At 49.5% G+C, this 27,418-nt stretch overlaps 2 protein-coding genes and 1 long non-coding RNA gene across 3 annotated transcripts; 1 reads left to right on the top strand and 2 right to left on the bottom strand.

The window, feature by feature from the left end:
• Positions 1–9,721: 9,721 nt before the first annotated feature.
• Positions 9,722–10,248, bottom strand: LOC133145115 (uncharacterized). Its single transcript, XR_009710827.1, has 3 exons — positions 10,146–10,248; positions 10,019–10,075; positions 9,722–9,953 (listed from the first exon to the last, which is right to left on the bottom strand). It is a non-coding gene; the product is annotated as an uncharacterized LOC133145115 (long non-coding RNA).
• A 416-nt stretch (positions 10,249–10,664) lies between these two features.
• On the bottom strand, positions 10,665–19,064 carry plxnc1 (plexin C1). The gene is made up of 32 exons (XM_061269051.1): positions 18,924–19,064; positions 17,333–18,519; positions 17,148–17,270; positions 16,623–16,754; positions 16,453–16,553; positions 16,277–16,382; positions 16,052–16,220; positions 15,890–15,992; positions 15,753–15,828; positions 15,645–15,680; positions 15,441–15,574; positions 15,199–15,378; positions 14,862–14,970; positions 14,527–14,706; positions 14,301–14,468; positions 14,141–14,237; positions 13,974–14,075; positions 13,807–13,910; positions 13,693–13,734; positions 13,502–13,626; positions 13,236–13,434; positions 12,930–13,076; positions 12,672–12,840; positions 12,507–12,607; positions 12,354–12,426; positions 12,257–12,291; positions 12,102–12,197; positions 11,852–12,015; positions 11,644–11,791; positions 11,432–11,572; positions 11,291–11,365; positions 10,665–11,169 (listed from the first exon to the last, which is right to left on the bottom strand). Exons 2-32 carry the CDS (start codon positions 18,341–18,343, stop codon positions 11,032–11,034), a joined length of 4,584 nt encoding a protein of 1,527 aa, XP_061125035.1. The 5' UTR covers positions 18,344–18,519; positions 18,924–19,064; the 3' UTR covers positions 10,665–11,031.
• Positions 19,022–26,899, top strand: rerg (RAS-like, estrogen-regulated, growth inhibitor). Its single transcript, XM_061269057.1, has 5 exons — positions 19,022–19,164; positions 20,813–20,952; positions 25,357–25,413; positions 26,043–26,116; positions 26,220–26,899. Exons 2-5 carry the CDS (start codon positions 20,892–20,894, stop codon positions 26,628–26,630), a joined length of 603 nt encoding a protein of 200 aa, XP_061125041.1. The 5' UTR covers positions 19,022–19,164; positions 20,813–20,891; the 3' UTR covers positions 26,631–26,899.
• Positions 26,900–27,418: the final 519 nt, after the last annotated feature.

Here is a 27,418-nt window from a genome sequence, read left to right as displayed (position 1 = left end):
GGCTTTTTATTTCTTTTTTACACTACACAAAGAAAAGCTGTATGCATTCTAAATGGTTGACAAAAGTCAAGTAGCCTGACACCCATAGATTCAATCGATAAGCGTAAACCTACAGTCTCTGTTGCGAACAATAAGTTTGGCAACCCCGCTTTAAAATGGCCACCGAACTCAGAATCCTGCTTCATGTTTGTGCATTTTTCTGTACGAGTAAAAGTCGATTTTAATCAAGTCTGGCTTTTTTTTTTTAATCATGCATCATGTGGGCATTCTTGTGAATAAAGTCCACGTTGGTGTGTTTTCTTCCTGTTGTTGGTCTTGTAAATAAAGTCTACGTTGGTGTCCGTCATCATTCACGATGCGCCGCAATTGAGGCTGCATCTCTTAAATATGAACCTTATTGCATGTTTTGTTACAGGGCTTGGCTTCATTTGCTGGCAGACTACAAAGAAGGCTGTTGCTGTACAGTCCAGGGCGTTGCCAAAGTAAATTGAATCTATAAACCAAGCGTGTAACGTCCAGGACCTTGGCTTTCAATTCAAAGCGCAGTTGCATGTTGCTTAACACGGCCAGCCTTGGTGCATGTACTGTGTGCTACCACCCAGTTCAGAGGTCAGTAAAAGCCACCCCGCAACCTGCATAGGTGGCACGCAAGTGAGGCACTCTTAATACCGGCATCTTTATTAAATTGACCTGATCAGACAGGCAAGATGAATTCCAAGTGCTGCCACCTTGTGGCGGCGTATTTGCCTCAACCTGTCTAACGCTCCATTTAACTGTATGCAATCATTTTTAACTTGAAACAACTACATGACAAATGATAGGTGCCCTAATTAGACAACTGGGTCAATGAGACCCGTCTTTTGCGGTTTGTTTTGCCCAAAGCAACCTAACAAATACACATAATGCACACTTGCTCCATTTTTGCTCTTATTTATTGTGTTATTTGTTTATTCATTTATCACTCCATTGTTTGTGCCTTGTTTCTATTTTTTTGTGTTTACTTGTATGTATATTGTGTACTATGTCTTGTCACCGTGGGATAGTGGGAACGTTATTTCGATTTCTTTGTGTATCTTGGCATGTGAAGAAACTGACAATAAAGCAGACTTTGACAAGTACTGCCGCTATCTCGCCAATGTGCATGTGTCTAAAAAGTGCAAAGCATCAAATTCATTTGCACGATCAACTTCTAAACCACATGCTAAAAGACATTCACCTGATGCCGAATGTCTTCTTCAAATTCAACATTGCCGTACTCCAACGCGAGGCTGTCCTCAGCACTGCAAACCTTTGTGCTGATGGGACTGATGGGAATGATGGGACATTTTTTTTTACACCTTATCTAATATGTATCAAGCATACCAGATGGTGTTTTAGAACAGCCTACAATAGTCAATTACGAAAAGGAAAAAAAAAAAAAACAACTTGTTAAAGTCCTAAAAAGATATATTTTTTTAATCACTGCAAGGAGGGAGCATTGGTTAGCATTAGCCCGTTCATAGTCAGTGCAGAGCAGTATATTTTGCAGTGCGGAGGTGCAGGCAGCGGGAGGCGCAGGCAGCATGGGGTGCATGGGGAGCATGGGGAGCAGGCAGCGGGAAGCGCAGGCAGTATGGGGAGCAAGCAGCATGGGGAGCAGGCAGCGCACGCAGCATGGGGAGCAGGGGACGCAGGCAGCATGGGGAGCAGGGGGAGCAGGGGGCGCAAGCAGCAGGGATGGGGAATCGAACCCTGGATCTCAGGTGTTCGAACGCAGCGACGGAGCCACTCGCCAAGCGTGGTGAGCTCGGCAATCACCCCGCTTCCACTTCGAGACATTCTCATCTGCTTAGTGGTGCGTCCCGCGCGCGTCGGGTGAGTACAAAAGAGTAGAGACCGCCGAGAGCTGCCAGGTCGAAACAGCCGACCGGTTGGTGACACGGCCTCTTGCCCCGTAAGAACCTGGTTCGATCCCAGGAGGGAGCGCACTCTCAGAGCTCCTTTTGCAAGTGTATGCGAGCATACAGCTTGCATATACAAGTATTTATTTATTGGTAAACGCCCAGTGTGGCCCCGCCCACAAGTGGGCGGGGCAATGCCGCTGGCCCCGCCCCCAGCACACTGGCCCCGCCCCTGGGGGGAAAAAATCCAGTAGCCCCGCCCCCTGCCCTACTATGTTACAGTAGCGCAGGGGGCGGGGCGAAGCCCCGCCCCCTACCCTACTGTCTTTCAATACACTTTTAATACACTATTAAAAGTAAAAGTAAAAGCAAAAGTATATACATATATATATATATATATATATATATATATTTTTATTTTTATTTTTATATATATATATATATATATTTTTATATTTATTTTTACTTTTACCTTTACTTTTACTTTTAATAGTGTAGTAAAAGTGTATTGAAAGACAGTAGGGTAGGGGGCGGGGCGAAGCCCCGCCCCCTACCCTACTGTCTTTCAATACACTTTTAATTGTCTTTCAGTAGGGTAGGGGGCGGGGCGAAGCCCCGCCCCCTACCCTACTGAAAGACAGTAGGGTAGGGGGCGGGGCTTCGCCCCGCCCCCTACGCTACTGAAAGACAGTAGCGCAGGGGGCGGGGCTTCGCCCCGCCCCCTACGCTACTGTAACATAGTAGCGCAGGGGGCGGGGCTTCGCCCCGCCCCCTGCGCTACTGTAACATAGTAGGGCAGGGGGCGGGGCTACTGGATTTTTTCCCCCCAGGGGCGGGGCCAGTGTGCTGGGGGCGGGGCTACTGGATTTTTTTCCCCGGGGGCGGGGCCAGTGTGCTGGGGGCGGGGCCAGCGGCATTGCCCCGCCCACTTGTGGGCGGGGCCACACTGGGCGTTTACCAATAAATAAATACTTATATATGCAAGCTGTATGCTCGCATACACTTGCAAAAGGAGCTCTGAGAGTGCGCTCCCTCCTGGGATCGAACCAGGTTCTTACGGGGCAAGAGGCCGTGTCACCAACCGGTCGGCTGTTTCGACCTGGCAGCTCTCGGCGGTCTCTACTCTTTTGTACTCACCCGACGCGCGCGGGACGCACCACTAAGCAGATGAGAATGTCTCGAAGTGGAAGCGGGGTGATTGCCGAGCTCACCACGCTTGGCGAGTGGCTCCGTCGCTGCGTTCGAACACCTGAGATCCAGGGTTCGATTCCCCATCCCTGCTGCTTGCGCCTCCTGCTCCCCATGCTGCCTGCGCCCCCTGCTCCCCATGCTGCGTGCGCTGCCTGCTCCCCATGCTGCTTGCTCCCCATGCTGCCTGCGCCTCCCGCTGCCTGCTCCCCATGCTCCCCATGCTGCGTGCGATGCTTGCTCCCCATGCTGCCTGCTCCCCATGCACCCCATGCCCCCCATGCTGCCTGCGCCTCCCGCTGCCTGCACCTCCGCACTGCAAAATATACTGCTCTGCGCTGACTATGAACGGGCTAACGCTTACCAATGCTCCCTCCTTGCAGTGATTAAAAAAATATATCTTTTTAGGACTTTAACAAGTTGTTTTTTTTTTTTTTCCTTTTCGTAATTGACTATTGTAGGCTGTTCTAAAACACCATCTGGTATGCTTGATACATATTAGATAAGGTGTAAAAAAAAATGTCCCATCATTCCCATCAGTCCCATCAGCACAAAGGTTTGCAGTGCTGAGGACAGCCTCGCGTTGGAGTACGGCAATGTTGAATTTGGCAAGCTACAGAAGAAGACATTCGGCATCAGGTGAATGTCTTTTAGCATGTGGTTTAGAAGTTGATCGTGCAAATGAATTTGATGCTTTGCACTTTTTAGACACATGCACATTGGCGAGATAGCAGGTCAAAGTCTGCTTTATTGTCAATTTCTTCACATGCCAAGATACACAAAGAAATCGAAATAATGTTCCCACTATCCCACGGTGACAAGACATAGTACACAATATACATACAAGTAAACACAAAAAAATAGAAACAAGGCACAAACAATGGAGTGATAAATGAATAAACAAATAACACAATAAGAGCAAAAATGGAGCAAGTGTGCATTTGTTAGGTTGCTTTGGGCAAAACAAACCGCAAAAGACGGGTCTCATTGACGCAGCTGTCTAATTAGGGCACCTATCATTTGTCATGTAGTTGTTTCAAGTTAGAAATGATTGCATACAGTTAAATGGAGCGTTAGACAGGTTGAGGCAAATACGCCGCCACAAGGTGGCAGCACTTGGAATTCATCTTGCCTGTCTGATCAGGTCAATTTAATAAAGATGCCGGTATTAAGAGTGCCTCACTTGCGTGCCACCTAAGCAGGTTGCGGTGTGGCCTTTACTGAACTCTGAACTGGGTGGTAGCACCCAGTACATGCACCAAGGCTGGCCGTGTTAAGCAACATGCAACTGTGCTTTAAATTGAAAGCCAAAGTACTGGACGTTACACGCTAGGTTTATAGATTCAATTTACTTTGGCAACGCCCTGGACTGTACAGCAACAGCCTTCTTTGTAGTCTGCCAGCAAATGAAGCCAAGCCCTGTAACAAAACATGCAATAAGGTTCATATTTAAGAGATGCAGCCTCAATTGCGGCGCATCGTGAATGATGACGGACACCAACGTAGACTTTATTTACAAGACCAACAACAGGAAGAAAACACACCAACGTGGACTTTATTCACAAGAATGCCCACATGATGCATGATTAAAAAAAAAAAGCCAGACTTGATTAAAATCGACTTTTACTCGTACAGAAAAATGCACAAACATGAAGCAAGATTCTGAGTTCAGTGGCCATTTTAAAGCGGGGTCGCCAAACTTATTGATCGCAACAGAGACTGTAGGTTTCCGCTTATCGATTGAATCTATGGGTGTCAGGCTACTTGACTTTTGTCAACAATTTAGAATGCATACAGCTATTCTTTGCGTAGTGTAGAAAAGAAATAAAAAGCCTGACACTGCATATTTAACAAGACAATTTGGTTTGAGACTAACTTGACAATATCCTTAATGAGTCTCTCAAATTATTCCAGTTTGTATGTTGTCATTAAACTCTGATTATGCACTATAGAATGCTCATGCCAATGTTTAAAATGGACCACTTGAATTCAGTTCGCAATTTAATTCAGGTTCAGAGGTACACACAATTACAGTATCAAAATCATGTATTAAAAAAAAACAACAATATTGCAAAATGACGCTGCGCTGAGAAAGAAAGGCATCATGCAGACAGCCAGTGTGTACACCCAGTGAAAAAGTGGAGAGAGGGAGGGAAAGAAAGAAAGCCCAAAAGGAAAAACAAAGTCATACTCTCCTTAAATGCTGGCGGGGCGCTTTGCATCTGCACCCGTCCGTCCTTCCGTCTCGTGTCGGTCGCTCGTCACGGGCAAAGGTCGGCCGATGGTTCTGCTCCGCTCCTGGCCGGTATTCACCGTTTGGACTCATCCTCCGCCTCACGCAACTGCAAAAAGGATAAGCGGCACTCAGTTGCATGCGGTTCGCTTCTGTGGACGTACTCGTTACCTATTTATTCAAGTTTGCTCCTATTTTAAGCTCACTATTAATTGTGGATGCATTCATGAATGTTTTTGTTTTAATGTCTTCATGTTCTTTTTAGGTCTGTTCCTATGTGAAGCATTCAATGCTTATTTCCTTCTTTGTTGTAAAGCGCTTTGAGCTGCATTTCTTGTATGAAAGGTGCGATACAAATAAAGTTGACTATTATTATTACCCTCTGGTCTCGCGGTCCGGTCCAGTCCCTCTCGGTGCAGGCACTCGTCCGATCCGCTGCCCCGGCAATCCTGAAAGGCAGACATTGTGGTGGTTTTGGCAAGCGGAACAATTCCACTAGCGACCTTGACTAAGGCAAGTTTGAATCAGGCAACTGGCGGCACGCACGGGCTGGCGCACGTCTCGTACGGCCCTCCCGCATTGGAGCCATCCGGGTTATGAAAGGTCTAACCCCTTGCTTAAAGGGAGGGAGGGAGGGCGGGAGAAAGCGAGGGGAGATGAGAAGAGGCTTTGGTGCGCACTAAAGCACAACCGGCCAGGAGAGCTGGCTTGGCCCCGAGGGGGAAAAAAAAGGAAAACGTGACGTCACGGAGGGCGTCACGGAGAATCTCTTCGACCTCGACACCGTCGACGACACTGGGACCCAGTCGGGCAGACATTATACCCTGGTATTCCACAAAGGGCAAGGTATAGCCACGTTCCCCCCTGAGTGCACCAGGCCATGCAGGTACTGCCGGGCGCATCGGAGAAAGAGAGCGAGCGAGAGGGGGGGGAGGGAGGGAGGGGTGTCTACTTTGCCAATTCGTATCTAGAGGGTCACGGCAACCCAATTGCCCGTGCGTGCCGCTAGTGACCCTATTCAAACAGACGGGTAGGGAAAGCGCAAAAGAAAAAACAAAGTCATACTCCCCCTCAACGCTGGCTGGGCGCTTGGCCCTCCCGGCCTCGCCGCATCGCCGCTCGTCACGGGCCAAGGTCCGGGTCTGCTCCGGCCGGTGTTGGACTCGTCTTCCGCCTCGCACAGGTGCGAAAAGACAAACAGCACTCAGTTGCATGCGGTTCACTTGTGTCGACGTACTCATCCCTGGTCTTGTGGGTGCGGCCCGGTCCCTCTCGGTGCAGGCTGGCGCTCGTCCCATCCCCTGCCCCGGCAACCCTGAAAGGCAGACATAGGGAAACCAAATTAAAACCAACAAGTGTGTACACCACCCTGGCATATTGGATTGCCATGTCACCTCTGGCCAGCCTTGGCCAGTCATGCATCAGGCTCATCACTTCTTTGGGTGAATCCTTCCTTCACCTGGGTCTGGTGGCCTCCATCCGCCAGCTCTTCATTTCGTACCTCGTCTCTTTCACCTTGCAAGACAAGCACAAAAGTCTCGCTGCGCCGTCGCTTGCGCTTGCCGTCGCTTGCCGTCGCTTGCGCTTGCCGTCGCTTGCGCTTGCCGTCGCTTGCGCTTGCCGTCGCTTGCGCTTGCCGTCGCTTGCGCTTGCCGTCGCTTGCGCTTGCCGTCGCTTGCGCTTGCCGTCGCTTGCGCTAGCCGTCGCTTGCGCGGTCGCTTGCGCTTGCCGTCGCTTGCGCGGTCGCTTGCGCTTGCCGTCGCTTGCGCGGTCGCTTGCGCGGTCGCTTGCGCGGTCGCTTGCGCGGTCGCTTGCGCGGTCGCTTGCGCGGTCGCTTGCGCGGTCGCTTGCGCTTGCCGTCGCTTGCGCGGTCGCTTGCGCTTGCCGTCGCTTGCGCGGTCGCTTGCGCTTGCCGTCGCCGCGCGTTTGGCACTCAATCAGGGCTGCACGACATGTTGGAAAATGAGTGATATGGCAGTATTGGGCCAGACCGTTGCATTGAGCAAAGTTGTGCAAAATTCTGGGATGGAGGTGAACTATTTGATCGCAATGAGATCAGTTAGATTAGTTAACTTGAACTTGCATCAATGATTTGTCATCTTCTAAACTCATTACAAATAGTTAGGCAAGAAAACATGTTTCATTTGCCACATTAAAAAAAAAAAAAATCTTTGCTTTCTTCAAGTGCATGTCAATAACCTATACCACCATGTGGCAGTTTTCCAATACACGTGCAGCCCTACACACGTCACCATTGGCGTCCAAATGGCAGCCACGGGGCAACTTTATCAACACACCACATGAATGAACACCGCTTTGTAGCAGTAGCACAAAATTTGAATGGCAACATTTCATGATTGATTTAATGAATTTGTATCAAAGAATTCTGAATTTGTTTCAGTATGCAGCCCTCAAACAGACATTTGGACACAGCTGGCGTGAATTAACTAAAAAAAAATCCATTTCACATGTTGAAGCTGCGCAGGTTGACGCCTCCAGCGAAGCGGGCCTCCCTCAGAACTCTGCTACTTCAGAGCGATGCCACAGCGGTCCGTCCACCTCTGATCTGATCGTGACGCGTCCCGATCGCCATCTGCAGAAACAGAAACAAAAGTTAGACATTCAAAGAGCACCCCAAGTTGTAGGTCACTTGCTTACTTGATCACAGCGGCTAGCTACTCTTGGTTACCGTTGCCGGGTCGGATCAGGCCGTGCACCCCATTTTTGCGTTTGGCCTGCAAAAAGCAGAACATGCAATGAGTTGGGCGCTGCTCGCATCATTAGGTCTTCCTCGTGGACCGGCTCGCCCCTACACCTAGAGAACAAAGGACGCACAGTGGTAGGTTAAGCTTAGATCAAGCACGACAGTGGTTGGTTAGAAAAAGACACAAAATGTGACTGTCTCGCTCCAACACCTAGGGGAGAACAAAGAATGCAAGTACCACAGTGGTGGTAGGTTAGGGTTAGATAAAGGTCAACAGTGGTAGATTAGAAAAAGACAAAATGTCAAGTCAAATTGCAAAATTGGACATTCGGGATCGGCTCGCTCCACCGCCGCCCTACACCGAGGGGGGGAGAACAAAGAACGCAGCAAGTACGACAGTGGCAGGTTAGAAAAAGACAAAATGGTACAAGTCATGGGGCAAAATTCGACATTCGGATCCACGTCAAAGTTTCATTTTGTGTCCATCCACGTAACCACGTGCTCCCCCAAGTGAGCCGTCAACGGCAACCAAGCACAAGACAACGCTGGATCCAGACAAGCCACAACCCCAGCACACCTCTTAAGCAAGACCAACCATCAGACCCCCAAACATTGCCTACACCTGCAACCTTTCCGTCGTACACCCATAACCAAAGGCAACCACACTGCCCCCTCCTGGGCACATGATCCGCACACGTGGACTTTTGCAGCGCCCTGCTTGATTCTTGACTTGATGGCATTGCTCCTTTGGATATGGAATTGCTCCGTTGGAAATGGTATTGCTTTTTTAGAAATGGCATTGCTCCTTTAGAAATGGCATTGCTCCTTTAGAAATGGCATTGCTCCTTTAAAAATGGCATTGCTCCTTTAAAAATGGCATTGCTCCTTTAGAAATGGCATTGCTCCTTTAGAAATGGCATTGCTCCTTTAGAAATGGCATTGCTCCTTTAAAAATGGCATTGCTCCTTTAAAAATGGCATTGCTCCTTTAGAAATGGCATTGCTCCTTTAGAAATGGCATTGCTCCTTTTGAAATGGCATTGCTCCTTTAAAAATGGCATTGCTCCTTTAAAAATGGCATTGCTCCTTTAGAAATGGCATTGCTCCTTTTGAAATGGCATTGCCCCTTTGGATAAGCCATTGCTCCTTTGGATATGGAATGATACTTATCCTCATCCCATTCAGCTTCCCTTGCAGCCTGCAAAAACACAAACAGCCATTAATTGTGTGCTGGGAAGCTAAAACTTGACACAGACAGCCAATGTGTGTTGGGAAGCTGAAAGTTTACAAAAACAGGTTTCCACCTGATTTAGGACTTCTCTTCCTCAGTGTCCTCAACATCACTGAAATGGCTCCTCAAGAGCCTCCTGCTTGCGCTTTGTATACAAGGATGCTGGCTGGGCGGCCTTTTTCTAGTGCTACAAAAGACAAACACATTATTGCAACAAATAGACATTGAGTAGTGTGCCAATGGCATGATATTTTTGCAACAATTACACATACTAAGTAGAGTTTTACATTTGAAAAATATTTAATTATTATATTGGAATAAGTTATGATAATTTATCAGAATTATAATTAATATTTTAATTTAACACATACTAGGTAGAGTTTTACAGTTGAAAACATATATAATCATTATATTGTAGTAAATTATGATCATTGATAAGGATTATAATTCATATTCTAATTTTATCATCCATCAACTCACCTCACATTGGACAGATGATCCAGGTTAGCGGCGTCCAAAACGGGAGAAAATAACCCACGCAAATGTTTGTTGCGTGTCCGAGTCACGAGAGTACGACAGTCCTGCAACAAACAAACAAAATAAAAAAGGCTTGTGAGAAAAGGCAACAAACCACACATTTTGGGGCGTATTTGAAAACTCTCCCTGCAGCCTCCAGGTAACTTCGACGACTGCAGTCGCCGTGGCGAGTGTGAAAATCCTGCAACAAACAAACATGGCGTCCGACATGAGACGGCAAGAAACGACAAACATTTGCTCCCTTACCTGAGAAAATGCCACGCACTCGGTGGCACCTGCATTTGAGAACTGAGCGTGAAAATCCTGCAATAAACATGGAGTCTTCGTGAAAAACGGCAGGAGACGACAAACATTTGCTAGCACGCTAGCTTACCTGAGAAACCGCCCGCCGCCACGCGCTCGGTGGCACATGCATTTGATAACTCCCCTTGAGCACACCTGTCTTCAATTTACCTAAAGACCTGACGTCACATCCGTCAATCCAAATCTTCTTCTCCTGATCGTCCAACGGCCCTTGGCACACGGGCGCCACCAGGTGGTCACCTGTCATGGTGACTACTATGGAAAAGGTTCCTTCACTGACTGTACGTTTCCATCAGTGGTTCTTATCCTGTAAATTTGTGATGACGCAGAAGTCACACTGATTTCCTGGTATGTAATTTGTCACTCGGACACTCCATTAGGGACACCGCCATTTTCAGGTGTACCGAATAACAGGCCACTTCATTAGGGAAAAAAACATGGTCAAAGCTGAACAGAAAATGAAACGTGCCACACTCGCCCTCACCCCCACCCCCTGATTGGCTGGTTTCTTTGTGACGTCACGAGGTGTACCTAATAACAGGTCACAGGTATGAGCTTTGTTCATCTCAATAAAATGTTTCAATTCCACGACACTTGACAAACCGTTTTTTATTTCACCTTTGCAAATGAAATCACTTCACAAACAATAAGATGATACGACACATGCAGGCGTAACATCAAGTTTCCTACGGCAAACGAAGATTAGAAGCCCTCATTGTTCTCTCTCTGCCACGTGCATGCATCACACCACTGGCAGCCCCTCTTGGGCCGGACCTGGTTCTCACGGCCCATTTTGGGACGTGTGCGTGTGTTGGACTGGGGGCCCAGGGTTGGCGGCACGGTCCACCCACCTCCCCTGTGGTCAACGGTTCGCTGAGTTTGGACCGAATACCCCAGGCGGTGGGAGATTAGGGGCGGGGTCAAATAAGCACAGGAGATGGGAAGGTAGAAAATAATTATTTGTTTTTTCCATCCGATTTTTGGTTGCTCGAGGTCCAAGAACAGCTCTTCAGTTCATCAAACGTGTCCTTCACCCTTTGGAGTTGCTTCTTCACCTCACCGGAGACCCCGTCTTCTTCCAGTTTGGCTACAATCTGTGTGGGGGGAGTGTTAGACAATCTTCTGTAACGTTTCCAAAGCAGATGCACAAAGCGCTTCGCCAGTGACCTACAATGATCTCGCCGCTAGTCAAATCTCTAACTAGACTTCACTAACCTCTGCAAAGTATCGCTGGATGGTCTTGTAGAGCTCCTTGAGGGCCGCTCCTTCATTGAACTCATTCTCGTGTTTCTGAAAAGAAAAGCGGGCATTGTGTTCAAACACTTCATGTGTTTTCTTTTTCGGTTGTTCGGTCACCTTTGACTCCTCCTGCAGGAAATCGTAGAACTCAGCGCGCGAGATGGGCGGCTGCTCTCGGATCTGCCGGTAGTAGGCTTTCACTTGCTGCTTAAACTTGGGGATGTCTTTGGCGTACAGCAGCTTGTTGGTCGGCGCGTGCTGCCGAGGAGAAAGAGTCTTGGCAAAGGCGGCGGTGGGTGGGTGGGGCGCCGGGGGGCGGGGGTGTTTACCTTGCCCAGTTGTGTGTCGCTGAGGGAGAAGGAGTCCATGAAGGCCTGAGCCGTGACGGACAGGCAGCCGTCCAAGTGGGGACTTTTGTCCATGTCGAAGACGAACTGGGGGTTCTTCAGGATGTTCACCCAGAAGCGCAGAGGTAAACTGCAAATAAAAAGTTAGCCAATAGTTGAACTACTATTCCAGCCCAAAATAGTTCCAAACCTGTTGGTCTTCCAAATGTGCAGCACGTCTGGATCGGGGATCTTCATGTTTTCTGCTTGACTGTCCAAGAAGTCAAAAAAGTATTTGACGGCGAGTGGCGCTCTGCAGTTAGGAAGTCCCCAAATAGACCTGAACAAGTTCTCGACAAATGAATGCACGGCCACCTTTCGAGACACAGACGCACAGTGTGATTTCCTGTGCAGACAAAAAAAAAAAAAAAAAGAATAACTTCGAGGAAACATTGTTGCACCTTGGTGGAAAGCAGTTTGGTTAGGTGCACTTCCTTCAGTTTTAACTTCTTCCTCTCCGGACTCTTCCCTCTGTCCTGGTCCACGTCGGGGTCAATCTGCAGGGACGCTGGTGTCTGTTAGTGCCACCATGATGCGTGTGATGTCACAATCTTACCAAGTGGAAGTATTTGCCTGAGAAGTTTTGATCATCTGGAAGGACAAGATTGTGGATCAGATGAGCATTTTTGATGCACTTGATGCTTTCAGCTCACCTTTCAGGCTACTCTGCGGGCTCACTGAAGGATTTTTTCTCGAGAGCACCTTGATCGTAGCTCCGTCTGGAACCTCCACACAAAAACAAGAAAAGAAATTGCAAACAAAATGCAACCGCTCAGATTGTAATCAATGATGGATGGATGGATCACCTTGTAATGCTGGAGCGTGTTGAGCATGGTCACCTCGCCGATCACTTCCGAGCTTGCGTCCACCTCGTCGAGCGCGACGAAGATCCCGTCCCGTTCAAACTCTGCGGTACGGAGACGGCGTCATTTTCTTTTTCGTCCGTCTCGTGTCATGGTGCCGACGCCTACCGATAGAAACGCTCGTGTGCGGGCCGTTGTAAGGGAAGCCAAACTTGGCCTTGAAGGTGGTGAGGATTTTCCCCTTGACCTGCTCCACCGTATCGCAGTTGAGGGCGAGCACCTCCAGGGGTTCGCTCACCTCGCCGTCATTGCCCACCGCAAACAACACCTTCAGCCTCTGCACGCGCACAGATAAGACTGTTTGTTCTAGTTTCATTTCTTTCTAGCTACTTCCTCCTCCTCGAGAAAAAAAAAAAAATAATCTACCAGAGCGGTGAAGTCCTGCGCCTGCCAGAGCAGCCAGTCCTCGCTGAGCGTGTAGAGAGCTTTCTCCGTCACGCAGTCCACAGGCCCTCGGGCGATCTGCTGCGTGAGGGCGCTCACCAGCAGGAACAGGTGCTGGCCGACGCTCTCCTGTACACAAGCGTGCGAGAAGGGGGGCGGGTAGTGTGGCTCAGCAAAGAGGAATTACCCCGAGAGAGAAGTGACACAATCTAGAGGGAAACGTTAACTGAAAAAAGATCACTTCCTGCCAGGAACGAAAATGTCAAAAAAAAAAAAAGCGCAACAGACCCTCAAGAAGCCGTAAAGGCAGATGGACATCCAGTTGGTGAGAAGTTTCTCCACGACCGTCTCGGTGCGGCGAAGCATCATTTTGGGCTGAGCGGCGCTGTTCTTTTGCATCAAATCCTTCAGCAGGACCTCCATCACCTCCGTGAGGTAGGAGAGGTCGCTGTGGAGCGCCACTGTCAACAGAGAGGCCAACGCGCACCTGCGACGGACGGGGTGGACGATTGGAGCGTGAAGATCAAACACATGGAAGGACAGCAAATACCCACTTGTCTTTAATGGTGAAAGTCTTCTGCTCCTCCACGGCGTGCACCATGCACGTGAGGAAGCGCTGGTCCAGGATGAGCTCGGACAAGGCCTGGCAAGCCTTGTCCAGATGAACCTTCACGGCCACCTGATCCAGAGTCAGATCTGGTGAGTCACAGCGCAGCCCACGCGAGGACTCGCGGTCCACCTTTACCTGACCGACGTCTCGCGTACACGACGCCATCAGAGCTTCGTTCTGCAAAAAAAAAAAAAAAATGGCGGGAGGGGTTGAGCTTTGGCCGAGAGTCTCTCGACAGGTTCCATTCACCTCGGGGAAGAAGATTCTGGAAGCAAAGTGCTTGTAGTCCAGGAAAGGAATAGCGCCGACGTTCTCCATCAGGTCGGCGTTTTCCGTCTGCATGTCTACAAAACCTGCGAGGGACAGTTGTGATTGTTCTCTACCGTTAAGAAACTCAGATGAGCTCGGGGGTCCACCTTGTCTGATGTCGTTCCTGATGTCAAGTTCCAGGTTTTCCACGCGCTTATTCATCTTCATCGTCAACTGCTTCTGCTGGCGCCGGTAAACCATCAGCACCACTGAAAGATGAAAATAAATGAATATTCTGACACGAGTGCCAGTTGTTTTTTTTGCCGTGCCCGACCGAGGATGATGAAAGGTATCAGGAGAAGGACGAGCAGCATGAGGGTGAGAAGATGGGACGTGTTCCGCAGCGTGACTGTCTGATCGCCGTATAAAACCTGCGGGCGGGAACAAAACGATGGGAAGAAGAAGAAAGCGCAACCCAAAATTTGAATATTCACCTTCAACTGACGGAAATTCACATCAGGCACATTTTGAATTTCGCAGATGAAAAAGTCCGTTTGGTTGTCGGTGTCTTTGGCCTCCATGACGCAGGGGTAGTCTTTCCCCCCGTGGACCCCCACGGCCGTCACATCCTTGATGCTCATCTCCAGCTTATCGGAAGTTTTCTGCAATGGAAGGATGACGTCATACAATGGCGCGACGGTGCTGAAAAGGAAGACGCACCTGTATGGTGACGCGAACATCCTCCCCGGTCCTTGTGGAGGTGAAACTTGTAAAGTGGGGGTCGGGATAGTAGATGATGGACTGCGGGCAGGCCAGTGTTTCATTGGCGACTTTGAGAGACAAACGGCTGGGCGAACCAGTCCCAGCGCCCTCAGCTGCGGGTGTCGAGTAGGTCAGATTCTGCAAAAAAAAAAGTCTATAGCCGTCAATGGTAGTGAATGAGTTAAGATTTACGGAGGGGGGGGGGAAAAAAAAGCAGAAAGTATCATTTCAACATGTTGCTTTCAGGAAATTGCCTCATGCTAAGTCAGCGCGAAGTGTGCGTGTGCCCTCACACAGGAGCTTCTGTCGGTGGGAAGGCTGACTTCCTGTCGGCTGTGACTGTGCAGAACGCCGTCCACAACTTCAAGGTTGGACCCCACCAGCATGATCTTCCTCTTTCCACTACACAGCGCAGAGAAGAAGAACATCAATATTGAGCCAATCTGCTTTTGCAACCCCCCCCCAAAAAAAAAAAAAAGGCAATCAGTCAACTCATCTTGAAAGTGCCACTTTCGCAACGCAGAACGGAAGTAGCGGCTGATTTATCACAGCTGAGCCATTTCAGCAGCGCTTCCGAAAATAACGTCTTCGTTAAACCCGAGTTGTCCCCTTGGCAAAATGGACGCTGACCTGCTCCAGGTGCTGTTCGGCGTCACAGAGGCGCAGGACGGCAACGACGTGTAGGTGAGCGTGCCGTTGCCGTGGCAGCCGCCGTCCGGGAGGACGGCGCACAGGCCGACCGTCCCTTTGCCTTGGCTGGCGGGAATGTGGAACATCAGAGTCGCGCCGGTGTTGTTCCACACGAAAGACCTGCGCGCAGGAGTCAAAATGAAATCGGCTCCACTTGATGGCGGCGGCTCCAAAACACTCACTCTCGTGGCACGCAGTCCATGTTGGTGTGGATCCTCACGCGGGTCACGCCGGCGAGGTTGCGGCCCGACAAAACAGCCCGGTTGTGCCCGTAGAAAGACACAACATTGGGGCTGACGGAGGAGATCTCCGGCTTCTAAACGGAAGCACACACATTGTTACTTTTTTCTTGAAATGTCAACGGCAGATAACGCCGGGTGACTTACCGGAAGGTCCATTGGGATTGCTTGGCAAACTTGGTCCTGTTCAAAAAAAAAAACAAAAAGTTTTAACTTCCGCTTATGTTGCGTGAATTCAACGACGGACACGCTTGCATTCATTTCTCCTGCGGTGGCCCAGGAACAGCTGCCGTTGCTCCAGCTGCACCCGAGCTCCAAACATCTCCGGCACCTGATAAGAAAACACATTGAGAAAAAGAGGAACGTGGCAACACGGGACTGTGTGGACTCACAAAACGGCGGGAGGCGAGCCCTTCACGTCGGGGCACGTCATCAGCGTTATCCGTTCCCAAAATCTCAGGGAGCCCAGTCGGAATTTCACCGTCACGCTCAACTCTGCGCATTTCAAGGAGGTCAATAATCTGGAGGTCACATCACGGCGTTGATTGGCCAACCTGGGTTGGGAGGCAGCGTGGCGTTGGAGAAGATGCAAGTGCACCGCGGGAAATTGGGTGAGGGGCCGTCCCGGATGCAGAGCTCGCCGGAACTTGCGGAGAACTGACAGGCAAAGTTGGAGCTGGTGTTTTCGGCCGTGCTCACGTGCGTGCGTACGTCCAAGCGGATCTGAAGGAGGCGAGGGTGCGTTAGGGAATTAAAAAAAAAAAAGTTTTATGACACACCTGAGCGCCGCTTTGCTGGGTCACATTGAAGGAAATTTTCCTCTTCTGGTAATCATCGGGGAAGGATAACCAGTCGGAGTCGCGGCAATCACTTTTGAACACGCAACTTTAATAAAAAAAATAAAAATAAAAATGGTCATCATCATCAAGTGGAGTAGATGACGCTGCTGTCCAACCTGTTTTTGACCCGACACCAGACACAGACGGGATCCTGCGCCGACCAGCATTCGTCCAGCGTTTTGCGGCTGCGGCAATTGGACACGGACACGCGCTGCACCTGCGGGACGACCTCCAGCCGTGACCTTAACGCCCACTCGAGGCGTGACGACAGCGACCGGACACCCACCTGGTTACTAAAAGCCGCGTACACGTGTTTACCGTCCACTTCCAGGTGCATGGCGGGAAACACTCTGCGGTCGTCGGCGGTCCGGTAAAGGAACGTTGGACAAGTGGCGCGAAGGTTTTGGTCCACGTTGAGCTGAAAAGGAGAAGCGACAGCTGAGTGTGACGAATGGGCGGTTTAGCCATTCGTTATCGGGAGAGAAGGAAATGGCCCGCCGTAAATAACGTTTGTGACATGACGTTGGGCACGTGAGTATGGCTTGCATTTGCTGCGGTTGAGGTCAAACGGCGCTGAGCCGCCACGTGACCCACCGTTGCGAGTCCACGAGGACTTTCGGTTCCTCTCTTGACATGAGGAAGCGTTGGGTAATGCTTCTTTAAGTGAAACAGTGGCCCGGATGTTACGGTTATATTGAATTTGACATGGCCAGCGCTAATTTTTATTTCTTGGAACTGGTGGAGGGAATTATGAGAAACTAGTTATCTTAGTCCTATTTTTTTTTTTTACGTCACAAATCTAACAACTCACCTTAATGAGCTGTCCGTCAGCAGTCCCGACAAAGAAGACCATCCAGCCACCTTGTGTCGAGGCCAGAACGGACGTCATGGAGGTCTGCTTGAAGAGCACCTTCAGTGGCTGCAGCACCTTGGGCTGACCAGGACAAGCACGTTACGCAAAAGGCCGACCGGAGCGGAAAGAGGTGGCCGACTAACCTGGGAGTTCTGGTTGGCGCAATTCACGGCGCTGCAGAAATCCGGGTCTTTATCTACCGCCATGGTGAGATCGGGAGTGATGTCAAAGAGAAGCAACAAGGTGTCGCTCGGATCTCCGTCCACGTGGAACACGCCAGCCCACAGCGCGGGGGGCGCTTCGGACGGGACCACCGAGGAGGCCAGCAGTCTGCTGCCCTTCTTCTCGGGGAGGAGTAGCGACGCGCCGCGCAGCGATTTCATGGTGTCCTTTTTCTTTTCCTGGGCCTCCAGCCAGATGAGGCGAACTCTGCTGACGTTGCCGGAACGCACGTTGGCAAACAGATAAATGACGGAACTAATCTGAAATCCGTCCACAAAGTCCACCACGTCCACGTCGCCGGCGATTTTAAAGAGAGAGTTGGAGCCTTGACCGGAGATGGAGAAGATGCCCGAGCCGCGTTTGTTGTCGGTGTCGTGGAGGTACACGGCGTCCTCCCTTAAACTGTTGCACGACGTCTCGCCTTTGCGATGCTGGCTGGCGGTCATGATGTAGAAGTCCCGCTCGGTCCTCGGGATGGCCACCAGGAGGGCCACCGAGGCGCTGCTAGGCAAGAAGGGCCCCACCAGGATGTGCTCCCTGTGGAGCACCGAGGAGATGTCGGCCAAGTCCAGCAGCTCGCAGTAGCCGCACACTTTGTCGGTCACGCCGCAGCTGATGAGGGTTCCGTTCTCCACAAAAGGCAGCAGCACGTTAACGCTGAAGGTCTCGTTCCACGAATCACCGTCCACTCTGAAAAACGGAGCTGTGTCACTCTGTCCCGTGAAGACGCCCGTCTGCTTGACCGTGTGGACCGGACTCAGGTCGCGGCTCAGCTGGTACAGTTTCTCCTCCGTGGCAACATAGATGGCCTCAGGTGTGGTGACAAAGTGGCGGATGTCCCCGTCCACCGTGAAGCTTCCACTTGTTGTCACCAGGCACTGACCTACTTGTGGCCAGAGAAGACAAATGGACAGAAGCTGTAGCGGCAGCATCTTCTCGCTGTGGTGTCAGCTGGAAGCCTCGCATGGCTCTCAGTCGATCGCTCTGGAGTGTTGCGTCAAGAGCGCACAGAGGAGAAGTGACTCAAGTGGGAGGGAGCACGCATTCTGGGCGTCAAACATCTACTCTTTCCGGTGCGGTTGCTGATCTTCAAGGGCACCAAACTGTCCTAGAAAGGAACAGACAGACACCGATAAGAAAAGCATGCACCGCATTCAAGCAGTGCATTCAAAATAGAATGTTTAATGCCTTCAATAAATACAATAAACATTTCAATAAGTGCCATTAATTCATTAAAATTTTCATTTATTAATTAAATTTAATAAAGTAACTTTTAAATAAATGTCTCATTAATCAATGTTTTAATAATTATTATTATAGTATCATTTTTTTGGCCTAATCGACATATTTATTAAGGGCAGACTGCTGCCCTCTTGTGGTTAAAAATAGCACAACATCAATATGTCATTGTTTTTCTGTTGAGGCGGGTTTTCCCCTGTGTCGTCGACAGCTTCCACTAGATGTCGCTGCCGGCAGTGTTTTGGTGCGACTGCAGGGGCACGCAGAGCTCACCGTCACTGTTGGGAACTCCGCGTCTTATATTACCGCCGGCCGCCCGCTTGAGCTTCATTCACAGCGGCGAGGGAGCTGCTGTTCATCCTCCCTCCGTGCGTCCGTCCTTCCATCCTTCTATCCATCCAGTCGTCGCATCCGGCTGTCCACATCTACCCGGAGGCATACTTTGATTTATTCCCTTCATCTCCTGCCCTGTTCCTCCTCTCTCGGGAATCATCGCCGGCCGCAGCCGTCATTGGTGAGTCCTTCGCTTGGGCGTTGATGTCAATCGGGGGGTTGAAATAAAAAAAAAAATTAGCGACACTTTTCCATCGGGCTCTAACTGCTCTCATCTGGCTTGCTCGGGAGTCACGGCATTGAAGAAATCTGGATTCCTTTTCGCTTTGAAAGGATTGTTGGAATTCCGAGTTCACTAGAAAAGTGTCAATAGCAATTGGCTTTCATTGCTGATCTTGAACACGTGCGGCTCCAACTTCTGCTTCTTCTCATAATTGGCATTCACAAGCGTCCCCCGGCTGTTACATAATGCTCCGCCTCCCGGTGGACTTCGGGGTCACCCTGCGCATCTCTCTTGCCAAATGCGCTCTGGCCTCGCTCGGCGTTTGATAGCAATGTTGTTGCACCGGGGTGGTCATTTTGAGAAGGAAATGAAGGCTTGATAAGTTAACAAGCTGGACTCAAGAATAGCCCCATGTGAAACTTCAGCTTCGGTGGACATCTTTCATTTTTTCCACGCTGTTGTCCACGTTTGCCGTCACTACACAAGTCCGTGCGCATTTTGATGACAGGCCTGCGGTCGGCCGTCTTTCTATAGCAATGCGCTGCAGCGGGTCTCCTCCCACGGTTTGGAAGTCGGCACTCTGTAATCTCCTCCGACCTCAGCACCGCCCCGACTCGTTTCTCAGGGCACCGAAAAGACAAACGGGCACCCGGGCTGGAGAAGAGAGAGAGAAAGAACACTCAGTTTGACGGAACAATTTAGAAAGGAGGAGCTCCACCCGTGGATAAAAGAGGCACACTAATTGAAGACTCCCCATAGTTTGGTAACCTCGAACCTCATTATTACCAATTTGAAAGTTCAACAACCAATAGCAACTCTCGATTTGTTTCCCAGAACCCGACTGCTCATCAAACGGGAAACAAGTGGCGAGGACGCCCGTGTGTCACTTTAAGGGGCCTCTCAATCAACGTCTTCTGGAAACATTTGCTGACTCCTCGAGCTACAATAATATTTTGCTAAAGCGCTATCAATCTTGGCTATTGTTTCCACCAACGTCTCTTGTATCAACAACGCAAATGGCAAAACAGACGGACGGGAATGACCGTGTTGGCAGGGAGACTCGCTCGCCGGCGTTTCCCCTCTGCCGCTGCGTGGGAGCTGCTCTCGGACTGCAGTGATACCGTGACAGAGCAAGATAGAAGAAGGAAAAAAAATAAATAAATAAATGGCTCAGCCAGGCGAGGCAATTTCTTTCGGTGGGGAACTTAATTAATAACTTCATGAATGACCGCATTCCAATTCACAGACACACTTTGCAGTCAAGAAGTGGACGTTGGGGCTGCTCCATGTTTGTCCCCCACACCGGCCCGGGATTAATAATCATGCTAATCAATCTTTAACAGCTTAGGCATGTCAGCTCGACCCCCACAAAGAGGAACGCACGGCCGCCATGTATGGGCATGTGTGTGCCAGCATAATAAGGAAATGATTACAGAAGCTCCCCTGAGTGTGTGTCCCTTGGAGGTCTGCCCTTCCCCAACGGCAGCCAGTGAGAAGTTCAACAACACCTCTCGGGCACGAGACTATTTTTACAGCTTCCAATAAGGATTCTCTTCTCATTTTTTTTTCTATATTGAAACATGATGGAATTGCTCTTTGCCCCCAGACGGCGTTTTCTCCCAAATGGAGCAGGAGATGGCCGGCTGACTTGAGAGCTTGCTGATTGGCTCGCCGAGCTCCACGCCATGGCTAAAAGTCCGGAGGTGAAACTCGCCGTCTTAGGCCGAGCAGGGGTGGGCAAGTCAGGTAGGCTCCCTGTGACTACAATTGTGTAAATGCTGCCCCCTACTGGTTTGGCTCACTTTCAAGGGCACACGCTATTTACAGGTTTAACGAATGTTTTCCGTCAACATGATTAATGGCAACGTAAAAATCCCGACGGGGTTCGTTAGCAGAATCGCAGTTGGCATATCCGATCCAAATGAAGCCATTGATTGCTTTGCAGCAGCGCATCCATCAACCTCATCCGAACGGAAAATCGACGCTCTCATCAAGAGCCCTTTTCTCTGCACGGACGTCGTGCGTCATCGTGCGTGTCCCTCTCTTTTTATCTTTTACCCAAAATGGCAGAAGGATGGCGTGGACGGGTGTCAGGTGTGAAGCGCCGCGTAGCCCCCCCCCCCCCCCCCCCATTGATGCCGACAACACTGAGCGGCTCCCGTCTAAATATAGCAAGCTTTTAGCGGCGAGCCACAGATGCTAATGAAGCGCTGCTACTTGTAAACATGCCCAACAAAACAATATAGATAGATCTCAAATCATAAATGTTAGCAGAGCAAATTTCAAGTCGGTGATGTTGGGACCCCCGTGGAGACACCCGCCACTAATGGGCGTCAACTCAAGTGTGGCTCCTCTGAAAATGTGCAGCCGCTTAGTCAGGCACAGCTCCACTTTTTAATATTCACAATGTCATTTCTAGAGACGTGTTTTGCCGGTGGCTTTGCTCAGGCTCGTGTTCGGGCTGCCAATTACGTAATCAATATCTATTGACATGAGAAATGTAAACAAAGTACGTCGCGCCAGATTTGCTGATTGTTCACGAAATAAAAAAAATAAACATCCACATTAAGACTGTAGACTGGCAGATTTCCATTCCAACATGCATAAAAAGTTCTGTCTTGTTGGTGCTCATTGTTTACGACCCGAGCGAAGGAATCTTGGCGGTCTTCAAAGCCGCCGACATTTGTCTGATTTGTGATTATTGGAGATGGCGATGAAACCAAAAGCGGAGTTTACCTTGGAATCCGAGCGTCTGTTTGCACTGGGTCAGCGGGTCATCAAACTTTTGATAATTTTTATTTTTTTTTAATATCTGCGATTTTTTTTCTCTTCTTCTCACAGCTTTGATTTGCGTCAGTCCGGACTTAATAACGTACGATATAAAGCGATCGCATTACCAATAAAGTCACAGCGGGATAAGATATCCTCACCTGATGTCATCTCCGTCTGCTGTAAAAACAAAACGGAGGTGTGCGTTTTAATAAAAGCACTTTGACGAAATACATTTCCTAGCGTGAGCGAGCGTACCGGGCTTGTGAAACATCTCATGTAACGCTCCCTCGCCCCTCCCCTCCCTGCTCGCTTGTCTGAAAGCCAGACAGCGGAACAAAAACAAAAGTGCCAAACCTGCGTCGGTCGGCTCGGCCATCGGCCGATCGACGTGAACGCCGCGGGTCATCGAGGGGTCACGCAGGCGGGTCGTGCGAAAGCGCCAGGAAAATCTGGACAGACAGACAAGAAAGCGCTTTAATCCAAACATGATGTGGTTCAAAACGTCTGAATCCTACTTTTTATTTCTTCCCTTTCATCTCACAGCGCCGCTCCGGAAAAAAATACCCTGACTTAATTGCAAGATCGGCAATAAAAAAAAAGCAAATGGTGAAAACAAGAACTATTTTTCATAACTTGGACCAACTCTTCCTAACGACCCAGGCTAAACATAGCTTTAGCATTCCATGGCATGAATTACTACTTTCCTATTAGCCAGGGACTTGCTGGTATCTTGAGGATGTTCATTTGCTGTCAGGGAACACAATCAATCAACTTCCTGCTACAGGAAATGACATCGGGGCACAGTAATCAATTCACTGATTGGATCTTCAGAGCCATGAGGCCATTAGCTCCAGGACAGTCCCGGCCGGCCGGTCGCAGCATCTGCGTGTTCTTTTTTTCCTTCATAATAACATTCCTCCGGCAGACTTATCAAGCCATCGCGGCGGTTTTACTTTCCCAGATAAGAAATTTGGAAACAATCCCGAGTGGCTTTTAGAGTCTGCCGCCTTGCATGCCAAGTCAACTTGCGTAAGACCTTCGTGAAGACAAAGTGAGAGGGGGGGAAAAGACAAAAACATTTGCGGTCGTTTTCAGCTTGCTGTGAAAAAAATATATATAAAAAAATGGCCAGTCATCACACGTGTAGGAAAGAGGACTCGTCTCTGGAGATAATTTGACAGAGCTGGCAAATCCTGCAATTGGTTGCCATGGAAACTTTTGTGTCGGAGCAAAGGATTATTCCACATCTGCGCACAGTAGTGAAAGCACTCAAACTGTTGTAGATCGCAAATTCTTCTCAATGTGCTTGCCTTCAAAGACACCGAAACCTTTTTTTTTTTAAAATAAAAACCTTCTAAAATGACTCCTACAGGTAGCTTGTTTTCCACGCAAGCGTCAATGCAATATAATGACGATGTCAACCAGTAGGTGGGCTTGGAGCGGAATTATTTTTAGCACAAAGCTCCGACGGTTCTCAACCTTGTGCTCTGGCGGTGGAACGATGACGCCGCTGACTGATCGGCATTAAGGTGTGGCGCTTGACTCATATTGAATGATGATGCCGCGCTATTGTTGGAAGCAAACAAAACAAAATGCGACACATAATCCAAACCTTGGTCTAACCCTCCGGAATGCGAGCTCTGTTTATTGCTTTTTTTGTGTGTGCAATCAATAAGGGACTCCGGTGTCCCATTTTGCGGCGCCCTCCCGAGACCTTGGTTATTGTGCACCGCCGGCGAAGCTTCTCTAAAGCACGCGGGTGGGGACTTGCTCCGATTTTACGTTCTATTATTTGCCATAAAGTACTGAGGGGAAAAAAAAAAAGCATTATATAAAGCCAGTTGTTGTGAAAGTCAAATCACGGTCACCAAAAGTACAAAAATGTGAAAAAAGTAAGAAATAACGTTTTGCAAGGCTTTCAAGGCTGCGTGCAGGGAAATTCAATGCCGGGTTTGACATGACGGAATCAATTAGCGGCTGCGCTCTGTGGCGCTGGCTTTGTGGTCTCATATTGGTTGGAAAAAGCCAAAGTGCCAAAGCGCTAATAGTCAAATGGCTGACACAGCTAATTAGCTCGTCAACCTTTTAGCCAGACCTTTCCCGTAAGCTCTTTGCAGGGTGTCGTGAGTACTTTCTCACTCTATGACACTGACACTTTCCTTGAGGGGAGGTATCACAGGGGGGGGTCCACAAAACAAACCCAAAAAAATATTCCCCACCCGCCACCCCTCAGAGGTTTATGACTAAAAAAAAACACAAATACATTGTCATGGCTATTTGTCCTTTTCTTAAAAATTAAATACGGGGCCAGCGTGTTCTCCCAAGAGCAGACTTCAAACGAGCAGTACATTTTGTTCAGACGGCGATGACATGTTTACTGTAGTCTTGGGTCACATTTTTACTCTTTTGTTTGGAAGGGAAAAAAAAAAAAGTCGGACTATCTGATCGGCGAGGCCATCTTCCTCCATCTCCCGACAATTTTCTATATTTGAGCTATTCTGGCAAAGCGAGCGAAGGGCGCGACCTGTTCCGAAAGGCTTTTGTCGCTTTTGTGGATGATTTGTCCGCCTGCGTCGGCGAGCCCGAGCAATTTCGCGTCGCTGGAAAATGTGCATTGAAAGGATGCTTAGTTGATTGGCGGCGGCGTTCATTGAAGTGCTTTCTTGTGATGGGATCGGACTAGCGATAGCGTGCACTTGTTACCCCGGCGTGATCCTTTCGGGAATCTGGGCCACCACGTTCATATTAACAAAGGCTCCTCTTTTCCGCGCCTATACATTTATTCCCTCGGGAGGGCGCAAAGGGGGGAGCTCACGTTACGTCTAATGAGGAGCCAAAGCTTGTTCTGCCTCGCTGGAATCCAGGCCAGTGGAACACACGCGCGCCAGCCATATTATTAGGCACACCTGCTAATGAGACCCCACGTGGAATGACGGCGTGGTTTTGAACGGGAACGTGAAAATAGGGATTGTCGACCCCTGGGGAAACCTTTCGAGGCGCATCTTTCCGCAGCCCCTCCCTGCCCTGCGGAAATGACAAATTGAGAGTACGAGCAGCTCCATACGAGTGTAATGAAACGTGGCAAAGGCACTCTGGCCAACAAAAAAGCCTTTTGGGCTAGTTGAAAAGAGAGGCTCGGCTACTAATGGACCTTTTTCAACCCCCCCCCCCCTTCGCCTCGACAAACATACCTGGATGCGTGGAGTCAAGTGGACCTCTCGGGGTTCTTTAGAAGTCACTCAGGCACATGATGGCTCCTGTGGAGAGTGCATGCCTAATGTTGTGCGAGGGACATGATAAAAAGAATTTATTTTAAATTGGTATTATTAGCACATATGTCAACAATATCTGATGTCCTACCTGTTGTTTTTGTTGCAGCGTTGGTGGTGAGGTTTTTGACTCGACGCTTCATCTGGGAGTACGACCCGACCCTCGGTATGAGAAGGGAAATGGAATCAACTTGAACTATCAATCAATTGTCTTCTACTGAAGTCACCAAAAGGAGCTCCAGTGTAGACCTTAAGTGGTTACCACAAGACAAGGTTGAGGAGCGTAATGGCAACGAGAGCACTTTGGAGGTTGTCCAAACATGCCTGTCAGTAAATGGCCGCATGTTGAGTGCCACGAGCGCACGCTGAGCAAGTAACATCATCATCGTTAAACGCGCGGCCTGGACGATTATAGCATTTGATTTAAGTGCCTTCGCTGCCAGTACTCCGAAATAATATTGCCGTGTTAACTGCTAATGAAACTTTCCGCTGAACTCAACTCAACTTCCCGGCCGAACCCGAAAACAAGCGAGCGGACTTGCTATTCTGTCTGAACCTTAAAAAAAAAAAAAAAAAAAAGGGATTAGACGGAAATGATTGTCTTTGTACCAATACCGATTGCGTGACGCACTACAGCCGCTAAAGACAACAAAAGTGAGAGTAGAATCACAAAAAAGAAAAACACTGTCCAAATTCCCCCCAGCTGAGATTATTTAACGGCAAATCTCGGAACATCGGGGGCTTCTGTTTACACAGATGCGGCTTTACAATTGGAGCCTGTTTTGTGCCATACAGAATCCACCTATCGCCATCAAGCCAATATTGATGATGAGGTTGTCACCATGGAGATACTGGACACAGCGGGGCAGGTGAGGTTCTCGTCCGCTCTCCGTGCTGGTCCAATGTGATGGAATGTTTCTCACTAGTACGTAAAACAGTACGTGACCTCGGTTCCTCGTGTCTCGTCGTCAGGAGGACAACCAGCAGAGGGAAGGTCACATGCGCTGGGGCGACGGCTTCATCGTGGTGTACGACATCACCGACCGAGGAAGCTTCGAGGACGTGGCGCCGCTCCGGAGTCTTCTGGAAGAAGTCAAGAAGCCCAAGAATGTACCCTTGGTCCTGGTGGGTAACAAGCGCGACCTGGACCACGCTCGGCAGGTGACCACCGAGGAAGGCGAGCGGCTGGCCGCCGAAATGGCCTGCGCCTTTTACGAGTGCTCGGCGTGCGCCGATCAGGGCGGCGCCGTGGCCGAGGCCTTCCACGAGCTGTGCCGCGAGGTGCGGCGGCGCAAGGCCGTGCAGGGCAAGGCCAGACGCCGCAGCTCCACCACGCACGTCAAGCAGGCCATCAACAAGATGCTGACCAAGATCAGCAGCTAGGGGGGGGGGGGGGGAGACGGAGAAAAAAAATGTACAGTTAATGTTCACTGTTGATTGTTTCCCAAATGGACTCCATGGGACTGCACTAGGTACTCGTTTCTCAGCCAATATATCTCGCCTTTGGTCATGTCCAATAATCATCAACTGTGTAGGAGTTGCTATGCTATCCCGTTTCTGACTGCAGCTAGATCATATTCTCGACAAATCTGTGCGCGTGTGTGACATGTCTGAATAATGTGTGACGATTAAAAAAAAACAGATGCACTGCATGCCGTTTGGAAAGTCACTTGAGGCTCACGGCGGAATTGAGGAAAAACATTTACATACCGGCACTCCCCCCCCCTCCCCTCCCTACTTTAACACCGATAGCTAATTAGCAACACGAGATAAGGCAGATGGTCAGAAGCCCAGAGACAAATCATCAATGAAAAAAAAAAAAGTTGTCATCGGCGCCACATTTTGGACCTCATCTTGTGTCAGCTTGGCACGGCGGTCTCGGCCGACGTCACGCGGGTGTTTGTTGTCCTCTCTTTCGGCAATTTGAATGACGTTTTTTCCCCCCTGCGCTCCTCATTGTAGCGTTACCATGACAACCAAAGCCTCACTACAAAAAAAATAATATTCCAAGTCATTTGGCGTGAAGTAGATTGATAACGTTGACTACATCACTTATTCAGATGAATGCGGCCGTGGCTTAAAAAGATGACTGATTTGGTGTGGGATGTGTCTATTTGCTGGACATGACCATCACTCTGCTGATCTCATTAACGTCTCCCGGGGAGAAAGAA

This window comes from Syngnathus typhle, linkage group LG21 (assembly GCF_033458585.1).
Source record: "Syngnathus typhle isolate RoL2023-S1 ecotype Sweden linkage group LG21, RoL_Styp_1.0, whole genome shotgun sequence".
Lineage (NCBI taxonomy): Eukaryota > Metazoa > Chordata > Actinopteri > Syngnathiformes > Syngnathidae > Syngnathus > Syngnathus typhle.
The sequence above is the reverse complement of the archived record's forward strand: the minus strand, read 5'-3'. Positions and strand labels throughout refer to the sequence as shown.

Excerpts from the sequence above, each read along its gene's own strand:
- plxnc1 (XM_061269051.1), bottom strand. The coding sequence starts at position 18,343 with ATGCTGCCGCTACAGCTTCTGTCCATTTGTCTTCTCTGGCCACAAGTA. Across the intron at positions 13,627-13,692 it reads GTACGCGAGACGTCGGTCAG|GTGGCCGTGAAGGTTCATCT; the intron begins GTAAAGGTGGAC and ends ACTCTGGATCAG. Across the intron at positions 11,366-11,431 it reads TCCTGCAGGAGGAGTCAAAG|AAACACGAGAATGAGTTCAA; the intron begins GTGACCGAACAA and ends TTTTCTTTTCAG.
- rerg (XM_061269057.1), top strand. The coding sequence starts at position 20,892 with ATGGCTAAAAGTCCGGAGGTGAAACTCGCCGTCTTAGGCCGAGCAGGG. Across the intron at positions 20,953-25,356 it reads AGCAGGGGTGGGCAAGTCAG|CGTTGGTGGTGAGGTTTTTG; the intron begins GTAGGCTCCCTG and ends TTTTTGTTGCAG. Across the intron at positions 26,117-26,219 it reads TACTGGACACAGCGGGGCAG|GAGGACAACCAGCAGAGGGA; the intron begins GTGAGGTTCTCG and ends TCTCGTCGTCAG.